Source organism: Symphalangus syndactylus, chromosome 8 (genome assembly GCF_028878055.3).
Source record: "Symphalangus syndactylus isolate Jambi chromosome 8, NHGRI_mSymSyn1-v2.1_pri, whole genome shotgun sequence".
Lineage (NCBI taxonomy): Eukaryota > Metazoa > Chordata > Mammalia > Primates > Hylobatidae > Symphalangus > Symphalangus syndactylus.
In genome coordinates, this window is record NC_072430.2 from 139,583,608 (window position 1) to 139,604,808 (window position 21,201).

At 50.3% G+C, this 21,201-nt stretch overlaps 1 protein-coding gene across 8 annotated transcripts in view; it reads left to right on the forward strand.

Annotated features, from left to right (window-relative positions):
- The window catches only part of SH3BP4 (SH3 domain binding protein 4), a 104,336-nt gene that overhangs the window by 64,930 nt on the left and 18,205 nt on the right, over window positions 1-21,201 (forward strand). For all 8 annotated transcript variants that reach the window (XM_055291052.1, XM_055291050.2, XM_055291054.2 and 5 more), the window contains one exon: window positions 19,423-19,672. In XM_055291052.1, the coding sequence (XP_055147027.1) occupies window positions 19,555-19,672 (118 nt within the window). In that variant the 5' untranslated portion in view covers window positions 19,423-19,554. The remainder of the gene's footprint in view (window positions 1-19,422; window positions 19,673-21,201) is intronic.

The following is a 21,201-nucleotide window of genomic DNA, read 5'->3' on the forward strand; positions in this document are numbered from 1 at the left end:
AGGGAAGCTCCCTCTCAGGTGTCCTCCTGCATGGTATTGCCAGAAAGAGACCACAGCCATGGGTGCCTTGCTAGTTAATCTTGAGAGTGGCTGAGCTGGGTCAGTATGAGAAAGGTGCAAATGAGGGGCCTCGTGGCATCCCCTGTGCTCATCAGCGTCAGTCACATGGGGGTACGTTGCAGAGATTTGGGGGACACACTTTTGGCTGGGATTAAGAAGCTCAGATTAGAGCGATAGTTCTGGAAGAGTTGCTTCCCCACCCAGGGATATTAAATAATGTCTGGAGACATCTTTAGATGTCACAGCAAGGGGTGGAGGGCTGGGGGAGGAGAAGTGAGGGGAGAGGGGTAGATAAGGTGGCCACTGCACTGGGCCCAGGCCCAGGGGAGCTTGCTGTGATGGACGTAACCACATGGACAGAGACTTGGGCCAAAAACACGAGGCACATCTGAGGAATGAAAATAAGACCTGCTTTGTTTTCTGCTGCTTCTGTGTAAGAAGAGATTTGGAAGGCCAGGCAAATTTCCTATAAGTCACCTGAGCATGTGGTGTACTGGGTGTACCGCTGTGTTGTACTTAGAAAGGGAACGCTTTCCTCTGTAACTGGAAGTGTCTGGTGATGCTGAATGCTAAGCTGGGCCTGGGGAGCTGACCACCCTCAGCACCACCGCCCATTCACTCGTCCTTTCTTTTCTTTTTTTTCTTTTTTTTTTTAGACAGAGACTCACTCTGTCACCAGGCTGGAGTACAGTGGTGCTATCTCAGCTCACTGCAACCTCCACCCTCGTGAGTTCAAGCGATTCTCCTGCCTCAGCCTCCCGAGTAGCTGGGACTACAGGCATGCACCACCATACCCAGCGAATTTTTTTGTATTTTTAGTAGAGACAGGGTTTCACCATGTTGGCCAGGATGGTCTCGATCTCCTGACCTCATGATCCACCCACCTCTGCCTCCCAAAGTGCTGGGATTACAGGTGTGAGCCACCTCAACTCATCTTTTCATCCGTCGTTCTGTCTGTCCGTCCATCCATCCATCCATCCCTTCCGAGCTAATGCAGAGATGTGGGTTTCTGTCTATGGGGGATGGGGATGCCACCTGACACTTCCCTCGAGAGCAAAACACGTTGACTTCAGAAGATACAGGGAACACAGAGTAAATTACAAGCAACAACATAAATCATCCAGATCTCACTTCTGGCAGCGAGTTTCTATTTGCCTTTCTTTTTTTTTTTTTCTGGTATATAGCCTTCTCATGTACCCAAAGAAAATTGAGACTATGCTGTAATATTGTTTGGTAAAATACTTTAAGACTTAATATATTCACATTTCTCATATTTTAAAATCCTCTCCTAGCTGGATGAGATCCAGCACTTTAGGAGGCCAAGGTGGTTGGATCACGAGGTCAGGAGTTCAAGACCAGCCTGGCCAAGATGGTGAAACCTGTCTCTACTAAAAATACAAAAATTAGCCAAGTGTGCTGGTGGGCACCTGTAATCCCAGCTACTTGGGAGGCTGAGCCAGAGAATTGCTTGAACCCAAGAGGCAGAGGTTGCAGTGAGCTGAGATCATGCCACTGCGCTCCAACCTGGGCGACAGAGTGAGACTCAGTTTCAAAAAAAAAAAAAAAAAATCCTCTCCTAAGCCATATTAATGGCTGCTTGGCATTCTGTCATCCATAGATCAGACTTTAATTAATCAGTTTCACCCTTGTCTGTGGGGTTATCTTGAACTTTTGTGTCTGGCTTCCCATCTGTCTTCTCAGGATGAATGACTGGGCATAAGTTGCTTTATCGACATGGGTGAGCGTTGATATTTCTGCACACGTGCTTATTTCCCCTGCCCTCCAGGGGCCCAGTGTCATTCACTGGGTGCCGTGTGTCAGGCCCCCTCCCCTGCTTTTTCATATGGGTGTAGTGTTGTCAGCGTTAAAATCCCTCTCAGGAAATTAGAGGCAGTGCCACATTAAATCTATAATGAATTATTTTAGAATGTTGGTTTTAGGTTGAACCACATCAAATGGTTGATATTCAACTAGTTTTTTTGGTTCTTTCTGAAACGCAGCAGGACTCTTGGTGGGTCCACTGGAACAGAAAGCACTGTAGGTACCTCGTATCTTGGGTCCTATCAACACCATCTACATAAACATTCTGTACGGAAGTGAGACACAGGCCCTAATTCTGGGGCCCTGGCAGATCTCCATGGCCCAGGGAGAGTGGGAGCAGACGAGAGCTTACAGGGTCTTGGATTACCTGTGTTCAAGGGTCTAAGTGGCTTATGGTGTAGCCAAACCCTTGGTGTGGGGCAGGGAGATTGCAGGAGGGAGGAAGCTGGATGAGGTGATTGTTTCCATGTAACTCGTATCAGACCATGGCCCTGAGTTCATCCTACAGAGTCTGGATGCTTGCTGGGAGTGAGGTACAGTTCCAGAAGCCAGGGGATTGGGCAGGGAGCTTGGTAGAGCAATAAATCAAACAAAACAGCAGTCCCTGCACCTATTTTAGTCTCGTGGGGAACGGGTACAGACTGTCCCTTCCAGGCCAGTGTGCAATAGCCAGGTTCAGGCCTCTGGGCAGGTGAATAGGAAAAGCTGCCACTTCCCTCTTAAACACCAACGTTAGTTACCATAGCATCTAGCATGATTCTGGCATAAAGCTTGCCTTCAGGGAGGCTTTATTGAATAGGTAAATCATTCTTCCACCCCTCCATGATCTTTGCAAGCAAACATTCCTGAAAGTTTTGAGCAAAAAAGATATGTACTATTATGAGTAATTTAGATGACTATTGTTTCCACAGTGAAGTACTTCTGGGAGAAAGGGAGGCAGGACTGGGGTGCTCTGGGCGGCCCCTTTGGTGTGCAATGCTGCCTTTGGGTTCCAGTTACTTTTTTAAACCCATTTTCCTGAGTGACTGAGTCATACCTGGCGCTGTTCTGGGAATCAGGGCACATCTGGGAACAGGGAGTTTGTTCATGGAGCTTACCTTCCAGATGGAGCCAGGAAATAGACAAGACCTAAAGACAAAGTTGATCGAGGTAAGTCATGTGCCGTCAAGAAAACAGCAAAACCCTCTGAGCAAGGCTGCAGTGGTGAGTGGTCAGATCGACCTTTCTGGAGCAGTGGCATTGGCCTGAGATCTGGGTGGCAAAAGTTACAGCCAAGTAATGTTCTGAAGCAAGGCTTGCCTGCCAGAGGGTACAGCCAGTGCAAGGGTCCTGGGACACGAACAGTCCGTTGTGCCCCAGGAAGGAGACAAGGTCAGGCGGGGCCTCGGGGCCTAGTCAAGAGGTGAAATTTTGTTCTGAATGCAGCGAGATGCCCCTAGAGAGACTTAATTTGTTGAAACAGCCCTGGGTGCCCTAAGGAGAATGGTTTTGTTGGTGGGTGGGTGGAGGGAGTGGAACCAGGGAGCCCCGGTGGGAGGGCGCTGCAGGGCATTCAGGCAAGTGATGGTGCACACAGCCGGGAGCAGGTAATAGAGAGAGGAGGTCAGACTGGAATACACTGGCGATCACACTGACTGGACACAGTGGGCTGGACTGGCGGTAGAAGAAACGGAGAGATGCAGGGAAAGCCTCTTGTGTGAGGATGATGGGCTTGACGGTGGGAAGGGTGAATTTTTTTTTTTTTTTTTAAGATGGAGTTTCGATTTTGTTGCCCAGGTTAGAGTGCAATGGTGCAATCTCAGCTCACTGCCACCTCCGCCTCCTAGGCTCAAGCGATTCTCCTGCCTCAGCCTCCCGAGTAGCTGGGATTACAGGCGTGCACCACCACACCCAGCTAATTTTTTATTTTTAGTGGAGACGGGGTTTCCCCATGTTGGTCAGGCTGGTCTCGAACTCCTGACCTCAGCTGATCCACCCGCCTCAGCCTCCTAAAGTGCTGGCATTGCAGGTGTGAGCCACCACGCCTGGCCAGGGAAGGGTAAGTTCTATGGTCACCACTGTTTCTGCTGCTGCTGCCTTCTCAATCTAGAAGGAGGTACATTCCATTCCTCCTTTTCAGATGAGAGATATGAGGCCAGAGTTCCCAGACTATACTCTAAAGATTCTAAAAAAAAAAAAAAAAAGAATCTTTAAAATAGAGAAAGAAAAGCAAGTTACATGTTCTATATGGAAATGCTGTCGTAAATGATATTTTAATTGACTATTGATCATATTATGAGAAAGAAACTCAAGCTGGAGCTTGTGGCCCCCCCGAGGGAGAGCCACTGAATCTAGGAAGATTCTTCTTTGCGACGTAAGAGAAAGAACGGGAAAGGCAGTGAAACAGACACCACTGAGCTGGGCAGACTCTGGCTTGCCCTGAAGCAGGTTTGTAGGAATGGGTCTTTAAAACAAGATTTCAGTTACTATATTGAAAATGCCTAGATATAGAAATAAGTGACTTCTTGACCAGGTTCAGTAACTCATGCCTATAATCCCAGCACTTTGGGAGGCCAAGGCAGCAGATCACTTGTGGTCAGGAGTTCAAGACCAGCCTGGACAGCATGGCGAAACCGTGTCTCTGCCAAAAAATACAAAAATTAGCCAGGCGTGGTGGCGCATGCCTGTAATTCCGTCTGCTCAGGAGGCTGAGGCAGGAGAATTGCTTGAACCCAGGAGGCAGAGGTTGCAGTGAGCCGAAATTGCACCACTGCACTCCAGCCTGGGCGACAGAGCGAGACCCTGTCTGAAAAAAAAGAGAAGAAAAAATAAGTGACTTCTCTTTTGCAGCAATAATCTCCTGAAAATATAATCCGAAAAAGAGATGGCATTCACGGCAATGACAACATCCAAACGCAAATTTAAAATATCGTAATGTATTAAAAATGTTTTCTGCAAAGAAAAAGCATTTTGAGTCCTCTTCCGACTACTACTGTTACTACTACAGCTGTTGTTAGTGGTAGTGCTGGTGTTACCCAACAGTTATTTTTAGTGCCTTTAGTTAACATCAGCCCTAGAAGAAGTGCTTTTTGCGTACCTATTATCTCATTGTGTTTTCATTGTTTCCATTTTGCAGTTAAGGACTCCTTTCAAGGCCAAGGGCTTTTTGCCCTGAGGCTCCCAGCTGGCGACTGGTAGTGCCAAGGCCCCAAGTCCATCAGCCAGACTCTAGGCAGAGTGTCCCACCCTCATAATCTTGACACCAGGGAGGGGCAAACTGTAGTCTGCCTCCTGTTTTTTACAAATACATTTTTGTTGGAACATGATCCTACTCATTTATTTGTATCATCTACAGCTTCTTTTGGACCCCAAGGGCAGAGCTGAGTCTTTGTGACGGAGAATATGTGGCCCCACAAATCTTAATTTACTCTCTGTCCCTTTACAGGGAAAGTTTGGCCGTCTCTGCCTTACACTGCTCTGGGATTCATATCTAAATCAATGGGGACCCAACCACATTTGTGGAAGAAAAGATGGAAAAATATAAAGATGTCACTTCTTGTAGGGCAGTACCCAGGAAATCCCAGTGGGAATATGTTTTTGCAGAAATTAGATGGTGGGAGACATTTTATTAAATTATTCTAAAGTTTATTTGGAAGAGGGCCGGATATAGTGGCTCACTCCTGTAATCCCAGCATTTTGGGAGGCTGAAGCATATGGATCACTTGAGGTCAGGAGTTTGAGACCAGCCTGGCCAGCATGGTGAAACCCTGTCTCTACTAAAAAAAAAAAAAAAAAAAAAATACAAAAAATATTAGCCAGGCATGGTGGCACATGCCTTGTAATCCCAGTTAGGAGGCTGAGGCAGGAGAATCCCTTGAACTTAGGAGGCAGAGGTTGCAGTGAGCCAAGATCATGCCACTGTGCTCTAGCCTGGGTGAAAGAGTGAGACTTTGTCTCCAAAAAAAAAAAAAAAAATGATAATAATAAAGTTTATTTGGAAGAAAAAAAAGGTAAAAATAACTGATAGGACTTTGAAATAGAATAGTGCATAGAGGCCAGACCTTCTATGTAGTCCAACACAGCAGAACTAGCATGGTTAAATAAAGGTTGATATTGTGATAAATACAGGCAAACTAATGACACAGAACAGCCCCGATTCAGACCCTAGTGTCTGTACACATTTAAAAATGCATGAAGATGACATCACATGAGTCAGAAGGGGACAAATTGTTCGGGAATTCATGCAGGAGTAATTGCTCATCTGTTTGCTAGTTAATTTTGTAACATCCCTCCCCGAGAAGCAAAATAAATTCTTTGTACATTAATGTCAGTCCACAAACCTTTTTTTTTTTTTTTAAGTAAAGGAAAATAGATGTGAATGTTTATTGAATTTGTCATCAAGGGAGGCCTTTCTGTGCATCAAGAGGAAATGACAAAGGAAAGATTGATATGATTACATAATTGAGACTTTATCCAGTTACCAAATGGATTAGTGCAAGCAAGCACAGAGTGGGGGAGATATTTGCAGCTGACCTGCTGAGATTTTAGGATGTAATTGAGCAGAGGGTGCAAAATGATAATCCACAAGGTAGGACATAAGAAGTAGTTGCTACTTGGCCGGGTGCAGTGGCTCACGCTTGTGATCCCAGCACTTTGGGAGGCCGAGGCGGGCAGATCACTTGAGGTCAGGGGTTTGAGACCAGCCTGGCCAACATGCTGAAAACCCATCTCTAATAAAATACAAAAATTAGCCAGGTGTGGCGGCACACACCTGTGGTCTCAGCTACTAGGGAGGTGGAGGCTACAGTGAGCCGAGATCGTGCCACTGCATTCCAGCCTGGGTGACAGAGCAAGACTCTGTCTCCAAAAAAAAAAAGTAGTAGTTGATACTTGAATTATTTCTGACTAATGGTGAAAGGAGGGTGGATTGAAATGTTGAAAGTGGGTGAATCGAGACCTTGACGGCCCATCCCCTCGTTGTCAGATGAGCAAGGTTCTTGACCTGCTGGTTAGGGGTGAGAACTGGACACCCACTGCTGTCGAGAGGATGGATTGTCACGGTCTTCCAGGACTGCTTTTGGCAACCCTTCCTACTCTACTTGAAAGCAGTCCTAAGAAAATAACCCAAAATGCTGAGTACGATTAGATACAAAGATGATCACTGCTGTGCCACTTACACTAGCAAAAACGTAGCAGTCTTGCTGGGAGGAGCAGGGTCAGGGTGGTGCCCCCTCTGCAGAGTTGCAGTTAGGGCCCGATGGGTCTGGTTGGGCCCCACTCCTTGACCTTGTCCCTCCTCACATCTTTCTAGCCAGTAGCCCATGTCTCCTACTTAGTGGAGTAATAAGGCCAGGAGAAATAGGTGTACCTTTTATTCTCATGTAATGGCAAAATGACTTTCCCCAAATCACAGAGCTGGAATTGGGAATCCTGGAGTTAGATCCACCGGGATTAGTACACAATTAGAGGTGCTCAGTCAAGTATCTGAGAGCATCCAGAATCAGCTCAGCTGGCCTCCTTTTCACTTGCTCATAGCAAGTGGCCTTACAAAGTTGCAAAGACCTGCTGGAATCAAGGCCTCATATTTCAGAATAAGAATGGGAATTCAGGCTGGGCGTGGTGGCTCACACCTGTACTCTCAGCACTTTGAGAGGCTGAGGCGGGTGGATCACCTGAGGTCAGGAGTTCAAGACCAGCCTGGCCAACATGATGAAACCCTGTCTCTACTAAAAATACAAAAGATTAACTGGACGTGGTGGTGGGGACCTGTAATCCCAGCTACTTGGGAGGCTGAGGCAGGAAATTGCCTGAACCCGGGTGGTGGAGGTTGCAGTGAGCCGAGATCGCATCACTGCACTCCAGCCTGGGCGACAGAGTGAGACTCCATCTCGGGGCGGGGTTGGTGGGGGGAAAGAACGGAAATTCATTTTATAAAAAGCATTTTTGATTACAGAAAAATCTTAGGAAAATTAAGAAAATGTCGAAGAGGAAAAGAGCTTTCCATACACTTGCCACCTAGAGATAAAGTCAGCATTCAATGTGGAATTTACTCTTCTTTTTCTATAAAAGGTGTTTTTTTGAAAACAAAGTAGAAGAAGATTTTATTATACAATCTGTGGATTTAAATTTTTAAATATTATGTTGTATGGATTTTCCATTCTATTAAATAGCCTGAGAAGAATTGTAATGGCTGCACAGCTGTTTCTGGAGATATGGTGCCTTCCAGCTCTGTGTGAGGAACTAGGTTGCTCCCATCTCCACGTCACCAAACACTTTATCTACATCTTTGATTTCCTAAGGACGGGTATATTGAGGGACAGTGGGAGGGGAGGAGAGACAGGAATTCTGTCCCCTCTCATTTTCTTAATAAATATTGGTCAAGGATGGATTTTTCATTGCTTTTTTACTCTAGGCATCTCGATTAGTAATTCATGGACATGTGAGCTCTTCAGTAAGGAAATTCATTCATTCATTCACAAATTGTACTCATTGCTTAGAGGCCAGATTCTTGATAAACTGGTGGATAAAACTGCAGTTGCTCCCTTTCTTTGTGGCTGAAGGTCTGGCTGAGAAGCAGAGGCTAAAACAATAAACTAGGGAGTGACACCTTGCAAAGTCATCTCTCCTAAGCGATGCCCTGAGGGCCCATCCACAGTTTGCATGCATGGGGTTGGCAGGTCAGGCATCCTGGGGTGTGTTGGCGCTTTTTCAGCAGATCCACTGGGTGGACTTTGCTTTCTGCTTGTGGCTTTTTGCAATGACTGTGGCATCCTCATGGCTGCTTTGGCCTTGGGGCTCCACTCACGTCCTCACGGTATGAAATTCCTTGAGCCTCAGACATGGCATGCGTGTGTCACTAACGAGAACTGCTGGTAGAATCAGGAACGGTATTAAACCCTAGAAGCCGCCTTCTCCTCTCCAGCCTGTTCAGATCCAGCATTTTCATCAGGGAAAGCCCCTTTCTTTTTTTTTTTTTTTTTTTTTTTTGAGACAGAGTCTGGCTCTGTCCCCCAGGCTGGAGTGCAGTGGCACCATCTCGGCTCACTGCAAGCTCCGCCTCCCGGGTTCACGCCATTCTCCTGCCTCAGCCTCCCGAGTAGCTGGGACTACAGGCGCCCGCCACCACGCCCTGCTAACTTTTTTGTATTTTTAGTAGAGACAGGGTTTCACTATGTTGGCCAGGATGGTCTCGAACTCCTGCCTCGTGATCCGCCCACCTCGGCCTCCCAAAGTGCTAGGATTACAGGCTTGAGCCACCGCGCCCGGCCCGAAAGCCCCTTTCAATAAAAGTAAGGCCTCAGTTTTCTCATCTGTAAGATGTATGGGGCTGGCTTGCTCTGCAGTTTTCACAATGGCACCTAAGATGCACTTTAAAACATTCCTTTGAGTTAATGTGTACTAGAAAAGATCTATCAAGTTGTAAAAAGCAGGTTGATTGATAAAGAAGTATTAATAACATTTGATTTTTTAAAAAAGAAGATGGTAAGTCAGTGAGTAGTGTTTGGAGGGCACAAATCCTTCCAGTGCCGAAGCTTCACGATCTTAAGTGGCAGGTGGGAGCCGGGAGTCTGAGTACAACGCTCTGGCCAGCCCCAGTCAAATGAATGGGCCTCTCTGCTTGCTGCTCTTAAAACGTCTTCAGAGACAGTTGCACTTTTTCTTTCTGGTCACTGGCTGGGGACCAGAGCTTGGAAGTATTTCTGGTCTGGGCTGATCACAGGGTCCTGCTTCATAGCCTGTCTGCTGTCAGCCGTCTGACATGGGCGCGCCGGCCTTCCCATGTGATTCAAGGGGGCTGACATTAGCCCATTGCCACAGATGTCTGCCTAAACCCCAGGCTTGATGAGCACTTGACAGGTACGCACTGGTGTGTCTGTGAGCTCTTCGTGATTCTCAGCGCAGGGCGAGGGCGGGGAAGGAAGATGTAGGTGAAGAGCTTTGACCTAGGAGCACGCTAGGGACGCGAGCCAAGGTGTTGGCGGACTTCCGGTCCCATCCACACCCAGAACACATGGTGGGGGCCCCCACCCCTCTCCTGTGGTGTTGGTTTCACGTGTGTGTCTTTCCAGCTTAATGATAAGCAGTCGAGGGAAGGTCTGGGTCCTGCTTTCCGTTGTGTATTTACTGGTCCTGAATGCACGTGATGCTGAATTAATGTCTGAGCGCAACAGTCATCCGTGCCACAGATGACACCAAGCACCAAGCTTCGGAGGCCCCCACAGTCTGTGGGAGACAATCCAAGCTTGGGCTGGGCACTGGGCTCAATGCTGGAAAATTATAAAGACACAGCAGCCAAGTCACCCACTTTCAAGGAAACGAGTGTAGTTAGGGAACTAAGAAAAAATAACAAGCATGATGAACAGTGTGATGCTCGGGATAAAAGCAGTAAATGCCTAGAGACGATGTGTCCAGGAGAGCTAGGAAAAGAGGTGGGCTTCCATTTGCAAAGGCAAAAGGCACTGTCTCAGGGGGTCATTCTCCAATCGATAGGTTTTGATGTTATAGAAACGGGGAGCCCTATTGGGTCTTCAAGAAAGTGGGTGGGAAGAAAGGCACGAGGTCTGGAGATGTTTTGGAAGAAACAGTAGCTGTGTTTGGTGAGCACATGGGATGTACGGAGGAAGGTGTGAAGAATCTGGAAAGCTTAGAATGTCTCCCACAGACTGTGGGGGCCTCTGAAGAGTCTGAAGTAATGGTTGCTTTGAACCCAAAGAGATTCTGGGATCTGTGCACTGTGCTGAGAACAACCCCACAGCCAGGTATCATGTCGAGGGGACGGGGGGAGGCCAGGAAGAGAGGAAGCAGGGGAGAGAGGAGGCAGGAAAGGGAGGAGGCCAGGTACGAAGAAGCTCAGGCCTTGGAGAGGGACTCGCACGCCCTCCCCTCCCCTTCCTGATCTGTCTGGGAGATCCCCAGCCTCAAATGTTCTCAGTCTGGCCGGTGAAAACATCTGGAATCGTGACTCCAGCCGCGCTAGCCATCTCACTTTTTACAATAAAAACTGAGCAAGCAAGGGAGCACCTAGTGACGACTCATGACCCTTGTCTTCCCCGCATCTCCAGAGTCTGAGTCACCAGCTTTGCACCCACAGTTAAGCCTTGAATGTGTGCAAGTTATAACCCGGTGTCTGGCACAGGGAACCTTAGCGCTCTTTCCTCTCCAGGTCTTCCATTCTTTTGTTGGTTTGTCTCCAATATGCGTTCCTTCAAAACCAACTCTCTTCCATTTATTTCTGTCCCTAGTTTTGAGCACAGAGCCTCATTGCTAGAGCCTGGCACTCAGTAGATGTTCACTAAGGTGACCTCTGTGCGTAGTCCCAGGTAGATGTGGCACCCAGGATATGCCCACCTTTCTCAAACTCAGACTGGAATGGGTGGTCCTGCCCTCGTTCCTCATTCTTTCACCCTGTGGCATGGCCTTGGCTCTGAATAACTGCTGCCACCTCCTAAACTGAACTCAGTTGTTTAGGGAAATGCACCCAGAGGGGCACTGTGAGTGAGTCTGATCAGCTGGCGTGTCTTGTCCGTGGCTGCCCATGCCTTCCGATGGGCTGTGCTGTTTTCTCCCCCAGGAAGAGGCAGCCCGCCCGAGCCCCGGGCGGTGTGTTCCTCCTGTGCCCTGGGTGCATTAGGCGAGATCAGGCGCGTTCAGGGTGGTATGATGATAGACAGTGCTCCGGGCGCATTAGGAAAGGTTCTGCTGATCGGGCTTCTGTAACAAGGCGGGGCATCTGCTCAGGTGGCGGGAAAGGTTTGGATTTCACTGCACCTGGGCTGGTCCTCACCCTGAGTCGGAGCCTTGCATTCCCTGCCAAGCCACGCCCAGAAGCATCCTGGCAGGGATGCCAGTCACGTGTTGACTCCACTTGGGCTGTTGCCCAGACCAGTCGGGTCAGGACTAGGAGGCAGATTTCCGTGATTTTGCCTTTGGAGTGAGAGAGGGAGCTGGGGTGTTAACCCCGTGGTCTCCTTGTGGTCCCATCAAGTGACTCTGTGAAAGCCAGATGTCCCTCCCACCCACCCCAGGCCCCGAAGGCTTCTCCACTATAGCGATGGGGTCCAAAGCACAGGATGCTGGGTGTCAGGCCGTCAGTAACAGGAGGACCGACCTGCTGGGGTGGAATGTCTGTGGGTTTTAGGGTCCTCTGGAATGCACTCTTGCTTGGGGAGGGAGGTGAACAGATGTGATGAGTTTCCATCGACAGAGCTGGTGGCAGAAATTACAGAGAGCAGGTGGAATCTCACGCTTTTTGTTTTCTAACCCAGAGGAAATCTGATGAAATCAACATGATACTCCAGAAATTATCATCAAACATGGAGAATGAGTCATCCTAAACAAGGCACACAGGGAATTGGCAGGGGAGGAGCAAGGGCAGTATTTATGCCTCGATCCCCTCCAGGCCGGCTGCTTTCCTTCTGCAGCGTTCAGGTTCGTGGCCGCAGGAGAACGGAGGAGAACATGAACAGTCTGTGCGCTCGGCCTGAGGTTCCCGTAAGACCTTCTCCGCCCCAGACACGCTCTCGTTAGGTTGGTTTTTCTGGATTGGTTTGTTCTCTAATTTTTCCTTGGAGCAGATCATTGGCAGAAGCCACAGGGAGAATATTCTGTGATCTGGAGTCTGCGCGTGGCGTGACGGCAGCCGTAGCGGAGGGGATGTGTATGGGTTCTTGAGTTTGCCGCTGGAATCTGTCAGTGATTCCTTCTGTATGCAGTGATGTCGTCTGTTCAGAGGCTGCCCTCTTGGTTCCTGGGGAGGAGCCAAGAGCAGCCTCTTTTTTCTCTAGATGAATCAGCCTTTGCACAGAAAAAGGAAAAACATATCAGTTATGAGCTCAAATGCACCTTCCTGTCTTCCTAGACCTGACCCCGGCTGGGAGGTGAAGAGGTGAGATGGAGCCTGCTCTTCTAGGGGTTCTTGAGTCCAGTGGTGGCTGCCCTGCCAAGGGTGGGCCCTGCAACTGCAGGCTGTCCTGGAGAAGTGACCACTGGGACCTGCTGAGTAGACGGTGGTCAAGCTTGTTGGGCTGTCCAGGTAGACCTGAGGTGCCCACCGAGGGAACCTGTTGGTGTTTTGAGAATGTGTGGCTTGGGTTTCAGGAATAGAGTAGAATTCCTAAATTCAATCTCTTGAGCATAATCCTATCACGTCAGCCATTTGGCTCCTTTGAAGATTACCCCAGAGATACCTACCAAGGTACCTCTGAAACATCTTTGTTGAAACCGAATTCGTTCATTCATTCGGGTTTGAGAGCCGACCATGCACATGACAGGAACAGAAAAAGACAAACAGATGGTCCTATGTCCTGGGAATGCTCAGATTCTCATGGAGAAATTGGGCTAGGGACAAGTCTGTGCATGGTGTGTCTAGTGGTGATAAAGAAGGGCAGAGAAAGAGGATGGGGTGAAGGCCCATTGCACTGACATTTGGGCAAAGACCTGAATGAAGTGAGGGGACCAGAGCATCTCGTGTCTAGGCCGGGGCCTTCTGGGCTGAGGGCTCTGCATGTGCAAAGGCCCCATGGTGGGAGGGGCTTGGTACCTGGGGAACTTCATGGAGACCAGAAGAGTCGAGTGGAGGGAGGCAGAGAACAGCAGGAAATGGGACAGGGGCTGATGATGTTGGGCTTCTAGGGCACTAGAAGCTGCTGATGAGAGCCCAGTAGCCTTTGGAGGGTTTCAAACAGAGTCCGGAGGGTGTCTGACTGACTTTTCAAAATGTTCCGGCTGCTAATTGAGGGGTGGACTCCAGGCCACAGGCAGGCCTGCTGGAGAGGAGCTGATGACTGTAATTGCGTCGAGAGATGACGGTGGTGTGGAGGTGCTGGGGAGAGGTCAGCCAGAGGTTGTGTTCTGCAGGTGGAGCCACCAGGAGTGCATGAGAGAAGGACGGGGCAGGGAGGACGGGGAGGGATGCTGGGCTTCTTGGATGGTTGGATGGAGCTGCCGTGCATGGCTGAGATGGGTGAGGCTGGGGCAGGGGTTTGGGGCAAGCTCCAGAGTTGGCTTTGGATCCAGGAAATTCAAGATGCACCGTAGTACTGAAGGGAGCATTTGGTGGGCACGGGGGTGTCTGAGTCTGAGGTTCAGGAGCCACTTGTCAAAAGAATGGGAACGCAGCCATGTCCACCTGTGCTTTGAGGGGGCTCAGGCTGCCTGGGCATTTGAGTTGGTGGCTCCTTAGCAGTTTTCCTAGCCAAGGGGAGATAGCCACACCCATGAACACACCATTCTCTCTCATGGCATGTGCCTGGAAAGGTAGGTAATGTTTGTTTCCTAATATTTTCTAATTTTAAAATGTTTTATTGTGCACGTTTTCACGCAAGTACATAATTTTAGGAAAGATAGCATAATGAATCTTTGGGAGCTCATTATAAAGTCAATCACAGCATTGCGCCTTTTACAATACTCCTTTTCTAATAAAGCAAGGACCAGTTCACGGGTGTGGCACTTGGGATGGGCTAGTCGGATCTGAGGCTCTGGGCCGTGGGCTCTGGGCTACTTGCGCTCCGCAGGCCACGCACTGGTGAGTCACTCTAGGACCTCGCAGGGCTGGGGAACAGTAGAGCTAAGAGATGAGGAGAGAGAAGACGGGCTTCCTGGAAGCTTAGGTGAGGCCTGGCTGCTCCAAGCAGCAGTTGAAGGAACAATGCAGAGGTGGACGGTGTTGGGCCGGCTGGAGACACAGCAATCTCCAGCAAATGTGGCCGGTGATTGATTGAAGGGTTAAGATCGGCAATACATAACCCTGGAGGTACAGGCGGAGCCTGAGTAGTGGGGGGCTTTGCATCCCAGGCCAGGGGAGAGCAGACTGATGTTTTTTAAAAGCAGTGAGCACTGTCCAGAGGTGTTCGAGCAGGGCAGCGCATGGCTTTGAGAAAATCAAGGGCTCACCAGAGGTGGATGGTGAGGAGCCTGAGGAGCTCCAGGGGCCCAGCAGCCACTGGCAGCAAAGGCCTGGGCAACTCTGGGCATGGGAAGAAATAGTTAGCGAGACTGGGAGCAGAGAGTGTCTTGCCAGGCTCATGTCTTGGCTGCATTACCCTGGGCAGGTTGCTTTAGTGATCTCTCCAAGCCCGTTTTCATGGAATCTGCAAAGTGCAGCCAGGTCTGGTACCTGCTGCCTAGGGCCCTTGAGGACGCAGTGGGACGGTGCCTGGTGGAGCTTGGAGCGCAGCCTGTGCTGTAAGGGGAGGACACATAACCATCAGCATCCACGTCTGTTCGTTAGATGCTGTTAGAATCCATCAGGGGAAGTGGGTGATCCAGGGGAGATTGAGAGGTTATCACCCAGAGGTGGCCAGTGAGGGCGGCCACACCAGGCTGAGCTGGGAGGAGGAAGAGGGGTGGGAGGGGAGAGGATTCTGCTGTAGGAAAGAGGACAGAGCTGGCATCCCAGTGAGGAGCACACAGGGCAGCCCTGGGATGCTGGCTGCATTCTCCATCCCGTGCCAGCCCCCTGTAGATGCGGTGGTGTCTGGAGGAGCAGAGCTTCCCTTGCAACCCTCGGTCTGACTCCATCTGCTTGGGAAGGTTTTGGGAGTGGGGAGCCCCCTGCACTCAGTCCACACCAGGGCTAGCTGCCCTCTTTCTGTACTGTAAAAACGGCCCCAAGGGTTCGGGCAGTGGGCACCTCTGTCACTCACCCCTGAATGTCTGGATGGGTGTTACAGCTACACTCAAGGATGGCCTCCCCTCTGGCCCTGGGGAAGAAGCTGTCAATGTGGGGATTTACAGAGCATTGAGGGCCACAGGACACACGTCTTCCACCTGCTGCATGGAGGGGAGGGCTGCCTGTGAGTGAGCTCAGTGGTGCCCGTGGGAGCATGATGGCCTCTGGGCCCTGGGAGCAGGACTTCCCTGCTTGGCTTCTCTCGGCCTGAAAAGGGGCGAGGGTGGCAGAGTCCACAGTTGTTGACTCATCTTCCTTGAATGGCTTCCTCTATGGGGAGAGGACTGCAGATCTCTTTCTAGAACTGCAAACACTTTAGCTTTTTGTCTCATCACTGATTCAGGGGAGTGACCATACCCTGCCATCAATAATAAACACAAACACTGGTGCATCTCCAGAAAGCATGTACGCAGTGCTGTGACTTCTTTCTTCTGCTCCCAGGGCACTGGAGGCCATATGTCAGTAGTTTTCAAAGAAAACGACATTGCTGCTTCCATTGTTCCCTTTTCTACAGCCAGAGTTGTCTTCCTCAATCGGAAAGCTGCAGTGGCTTCCCAGGGTCTCCTGGGTGAGACTGACCCTTCACCACCACGTTCCACCTGCTTACCTGGCCTACCGCCTTCGCTGCAGGCTCCACCACAGCCCCTCCATCCCTCTAGCCCCTCCGCACTCATGGAGCCAGGTCTTCACTGTGCCCACCTGTTCTTAGGCCTTCCACAGGCTTCTGGGCCTCCTCCTCCTCACTGAACACTCACTGGCATCTCACATTCTGTGGGCAGCTCTCTGGGCCCCACTAGGTGGCCAGTCATGCTCTCCAGGTAACAGTTCCTGTTACTGCCCTAGGCCCCACCAGGCCTGGTGATGCCCTGAGCAGCCTGCGTGGAGCCCCAGGTGCCTGATGCCCGTCTCTGCTGATAGCTTTGCAGAGCCAGGACATGCCGGGAAGCTTTTGGGAATGCCTCCCTCTTGTGCCCAGATGGACTTTTTGTTAACCCTCCGTGAAATAATTCCTCCCGGCGTGAATGGGAAACCAAGCAATCCTATAGTCATGAGGGGGCGGGATGGCCGAGGTGGCTGAGGCAGCCCTTTCCCTTCCGCAGGAGAGTCGTGGGCCCAGCGGGAAGAGCACACATTGGTGATTAACAGGAGTCTTTGTTCGGCCACTGTGACCCAGATTCTCACCCGACGCAGTCCTCGGAGTAGCTCTGGACTGGTGGGGGTGGGGGCACCCCAGTCCCTGACAGGATGGGCAGGTGGGCTCCAGTTGCCCTCACAGCTGACACCCCCTGATTTTTCCTCCTCCTCGGGTGCAGTCAGATGGAGACTCTCAGGCAGGAACTGTCACCGTCACACGTGAAAGGCCACATGGCAAGTACCGGTTGTGGGCTGGAGATTGTCTTGAAGCTCCTCCCCTCACCCACTCATTGGTCTCTTCCTTTTCTCTCTGCATCGATTCTCTTCAGTAAATGATCCCGCATTTTTGTATGGGAAGGATTTTTACTCCTCACTCAGCCTGTTGAAGTCAGGCTACTCTGGAGGTGGCCGTCACTGGGGTCTCCGCAGTGGCCTCCAAGCAGCCCGGGGGCTGGCACACGTGGCACTTGCATTTGGGGGCTGCCAGGCTGCCTGGCTGTGGTAGGGTGGTCTGTCACGTAGCGGCAAGACCCCTTCATCCAGCTCTGCATGTAGGCTGTGCAGACAGAGCCACTTGGTCACTGCTTCTGGTAGGGGACGAGGGTGCTGTGCCGTCAGTGCTGAGCCTCAGCGTCCCAGACCCCAGCAGAGGGGTGGAGTGTGGGGTGGAAGGAGGCCTCCTCCTGGCCTGAGCACCGTCACTTCCAGCCGGGGAGTCTAGGTCCAGGGCATCCGGGGTTCTCCCCGACACACTGTTCTCAGGGGCCGGGAACAGGGAGTGAGCACGCAGACCTGACCGTCGTAACTTCATAGGGAAAGATGGAAACATCTGTGACCACCCAGTTTGGGGAGAACAGCTTCATTCCTTCCTGTGAATAACTGGCATGTCTGAGTGCTGGCCGCCACTCCGCCCCTCCTTACTGTGCTGGGCAGGAGAGATGGCGGGGCTGGGCTCAGGTGGGTGTTTTTAAAAGGAAGGGCCCCTAGCAGGGCAGCTCTGCCCCTCCCCAGAGAGGTGGCCGCCGTGCCCTCCTCTCCTGCCGCCTGCTGCATTCAAGCACCACAGCCCCGGTGACCCAGCAAGGGAGGCTCATCTCTCACAGTTCCAGGGGTCGGAAGTCCAAAGTCAAGGCTCTGGCCAACTCTGTTCCCGGGGAGGGCCCTCTTCCTGGCTTCATGTGTCCTCATGTGGTAGAGGGAGAGAGAACGGAAGCTCTCTGGTGTCTCAAATAAAGGCGCTGATCTGATCATGGGGACCCCACCTTCATGACCTCTTCTAACTCTTAACTACTCCCCACTGCCCCACCTCCCAGTGCCATCACAGTAGAGGGCAGAGCTTCAACATAGGAGTTCAGGGGAACACAGTTCAATCCGTAACACATGCCTTCTCTCAAGACAGCGCTCAGGTGCAGAATGCAGCCTTCCGAGGCCTTGAGGTAGAAAGGACGCCTCCCTTGAGCCACTGTCCGCCGGTCACTCGGAGCTGGGATCGCAGCTTCTGATGCAGTGGTGACAGTGTCTGAGACTCGGCAGGGTTAAATATTGAACACAAGATTGTCCCTATAGCAGCATGTGGACACATGCCTGGCTCTGCTCACTGCACAGGGGCTCCCTAAGCCGTGCTCACTGCACATGGAGCCTGGGGGAAGAGTGGGGATGGTCAGGGCTCCGACCCGGCTGCTGCAGAAACGTTGCAAAGGGTAGTGTCAGGGCCTCCGGGTCTCTGCATGGTAAAGGCAGCACACTGGGTCAGAAGCTACATTCTCAGCTGTCTCTGGATAGAGGAATTGAGGAATAAGGGACCTCAGACCATTGTATATGTGCCCGGTTATGTAGGGGTGAGATTTGCCTGCTCAGAGCTCTCGGTACTGTGGCCAGCTATGACAGTGTCTGCCAGTTTCTCTTGGAGAGCACATGAAATTCACTGCTTTGAAATCGGCTCACTGCTGTTCCTGTCCCTTCTCCCTGGGCCCTGGTAAAGGGCCTCAGAGCCAGTCACCTCATTCATATCCAGAACCCCCCACATGCTTCAGTCCTGTCTGTGTGCCCTTCCAGAAAAAAAAAGCAGAGGCCTTAGGGGTGATTCTTGTGGTCTCTTCCATAGAAAGATCTTTCCTGCTTAGTAACTGGTTCAGTAAATATGCCCTGGTTTCATCTGCATACGTTGCATTGAGAATACCTTATGGCCGCTCTGTGTTGTGTTTAGAATTGTTTATTTGGGGTGCAGGGGGATTTCAGGAGCAGATGGGTAGGGAGCATCGCCCTTGGGGCCTCTGCTGAGCTGTGCTCATTGATGGCTGCTTCCCCGGGGCCGAGTCACCATGATGACTGCTCCTGTGCTGGGATCAGCCACTCTGAACAAGCAGAGGCCGATTTTTCCTTTTCCCAGCCCTGCAGCTAGCAGCGTGGACCGTACAGTCCTGCTCTGTCCTCCTCTTTGACTGTAATGAATGGACTGGCCAGGTGCTGGAGCACATCTCACAAACCCCCTTGTGCCCCTAAGAAGAGCGGGTGCAAACAGCCAGCCAGAAAACACTGCTTGGGCTGTGTGTGCCCAGGGTGCCAATGAGACAGGCACAAAGTGGGCACAGAGGCCAAGGAGCAAGCGCTGCTCTGCTCTGTTGGGCCAGGAAAGATGAAATGGGTCTATCCTCATTGGAACAGCCTGGAAGAAAGAGGATTCCCACTTCCCATAAAATTACCATTGAACCCATGTTTCGCTTGCTCAAGGGACTTTTTTTTTTCTCCTCTACTTTCAGGAAGAAGCATATTGCCAAGTGGATGCCACCACGCAGCATGTTTGCTTGAGGCAGAAGCTTCAGCGTCTGCTGGGATAACTGGAGGAAGAAATATGAAGCCTTAGCAGCTTTACCCGGGAAGCGAGTTTTGAGATGGCGGCTCAGCGTATCCGAGCGGCCAACTCCAACGGCCTCCCTCGCTGCAAGTCAGAGGGGACCCTGATTGACCTGAGCGAAGGGTTTTCAGAGACGAGCTTTAATGATGTCAAAGGTGAACTTCTAGGGGACAGGACTGTGGCTAAGGGAGAACGTTGGGGTTTGCAAGTTGGGACCCAAGAACTTTTCTGCTTCTAAGATTGCCAGTTTAGCATTCAGATAATTAAAGTTTAGTTCTTTAAACTTCATCATGGTAATAGATTTAGCCCTGGAATCATAGTCACTTGTCTTATTTTTTGGTTTCTCCTTATTAGTGAAACCCCTTCTTAATACAGGGTATGTTCCTTTTTATTTGATAAAATTCGGTGACAGTGTGGTAGGGAGCTTGGTGGTACAGAAACCCAGGGGAGCAGAGAGTGTGGCAAACAGATGAAGTATTGAGAACCACTAGAGAAGAAAAAAGGTGGCTTAGGGGAGGGGTCAGCAAACCTTTTCTCCAAACGATCTGATAGGAAATATTTGAAGTTTTGCAAGCCATATACCATCTCTGCCACAGCTATTCATTGCTGCCTCGTTGCATGAAAGCAGCCACAGAAGTAAGTCATTAAATAGCCATAGTCATGTGCCAAGACCAGTTTTTTTTGCAGACAGCCCCATTTGGACCCAGGGCCGTGCTTTACCAACCCCTGATCTAGAAGGTGGTTCTAAAGTTTAATAACCCTGGGTCTCCAGGTTTCTCCAGTGGCCCCATAAAATTGAGTTCATGAGAAAACCTATCTTTTGGACACCAAAGTGAATACCAGCAGGTCATTTTCTTCCTGGACATCTGCCCCAACCTAGGCCATGTTCAGTCTCTCTCACATGCTCCGTTGGGGCTTGGCAGCTGCAGTGACAGCACCATCATCATCAATATCTTCATCTCTTGGCTTTCTCTTAGCTGTTGAAATTGTCTTGCCTAGAGCACGGCTGAAAAGTAGTAACTTGACTTTGACCATTGTATCCTCAGCCCCAGCCTAAAGTCAGTGCTAAGTAAATGTTTCTTGAACTAAACCTCTATCCCCCAGATAAAGCTGTAATCCTCTACCCTGATGTACAAAAATTATATGCACTGTATTTATGTCTGTCTAATTGAGTAGCTTCTCCTTCCCCTTTATCCCAAACATCTTCTCCCTGCCTCTGATTGATGCTGGCATCCCTGAGCATTGCTGTAAATGTTCTTTAAAAGAAACGTCTAGCCAGTGTGAGATTTTATTAGTAAGAGACCAACAGTGATTGGATGTTGCCATAAATAACTGAAGCATTTATTTTTCAGATTCTGTTAATGGACATTTTTTTTTTTCTTTATAGCCCAACTCATCAGAGTCAAAGCTAGAACTTGGGAGCATAAATTGTGTGATTTGGGCAGAGTGTTAAAGTAAGGAGGGCAGAGTCTTAAAGTGAGGTGAATTTTTAAAAATGTCACTGGGCCGGGTGTGGTGGCTCGTGCCTGTAATCCCAGCACTTCAGGAGGTTGAGGCAGGCGGATCACGAGGTCAGGAGTTCGAGCCCAGCCTGGCCAACATGGCGAAACCCCGTCTCTACTAAAAATACAAAAAATTAGCCAGGCATGGTGGAGCGTGCCTGTAATCCCAGCTACTCAGGAGG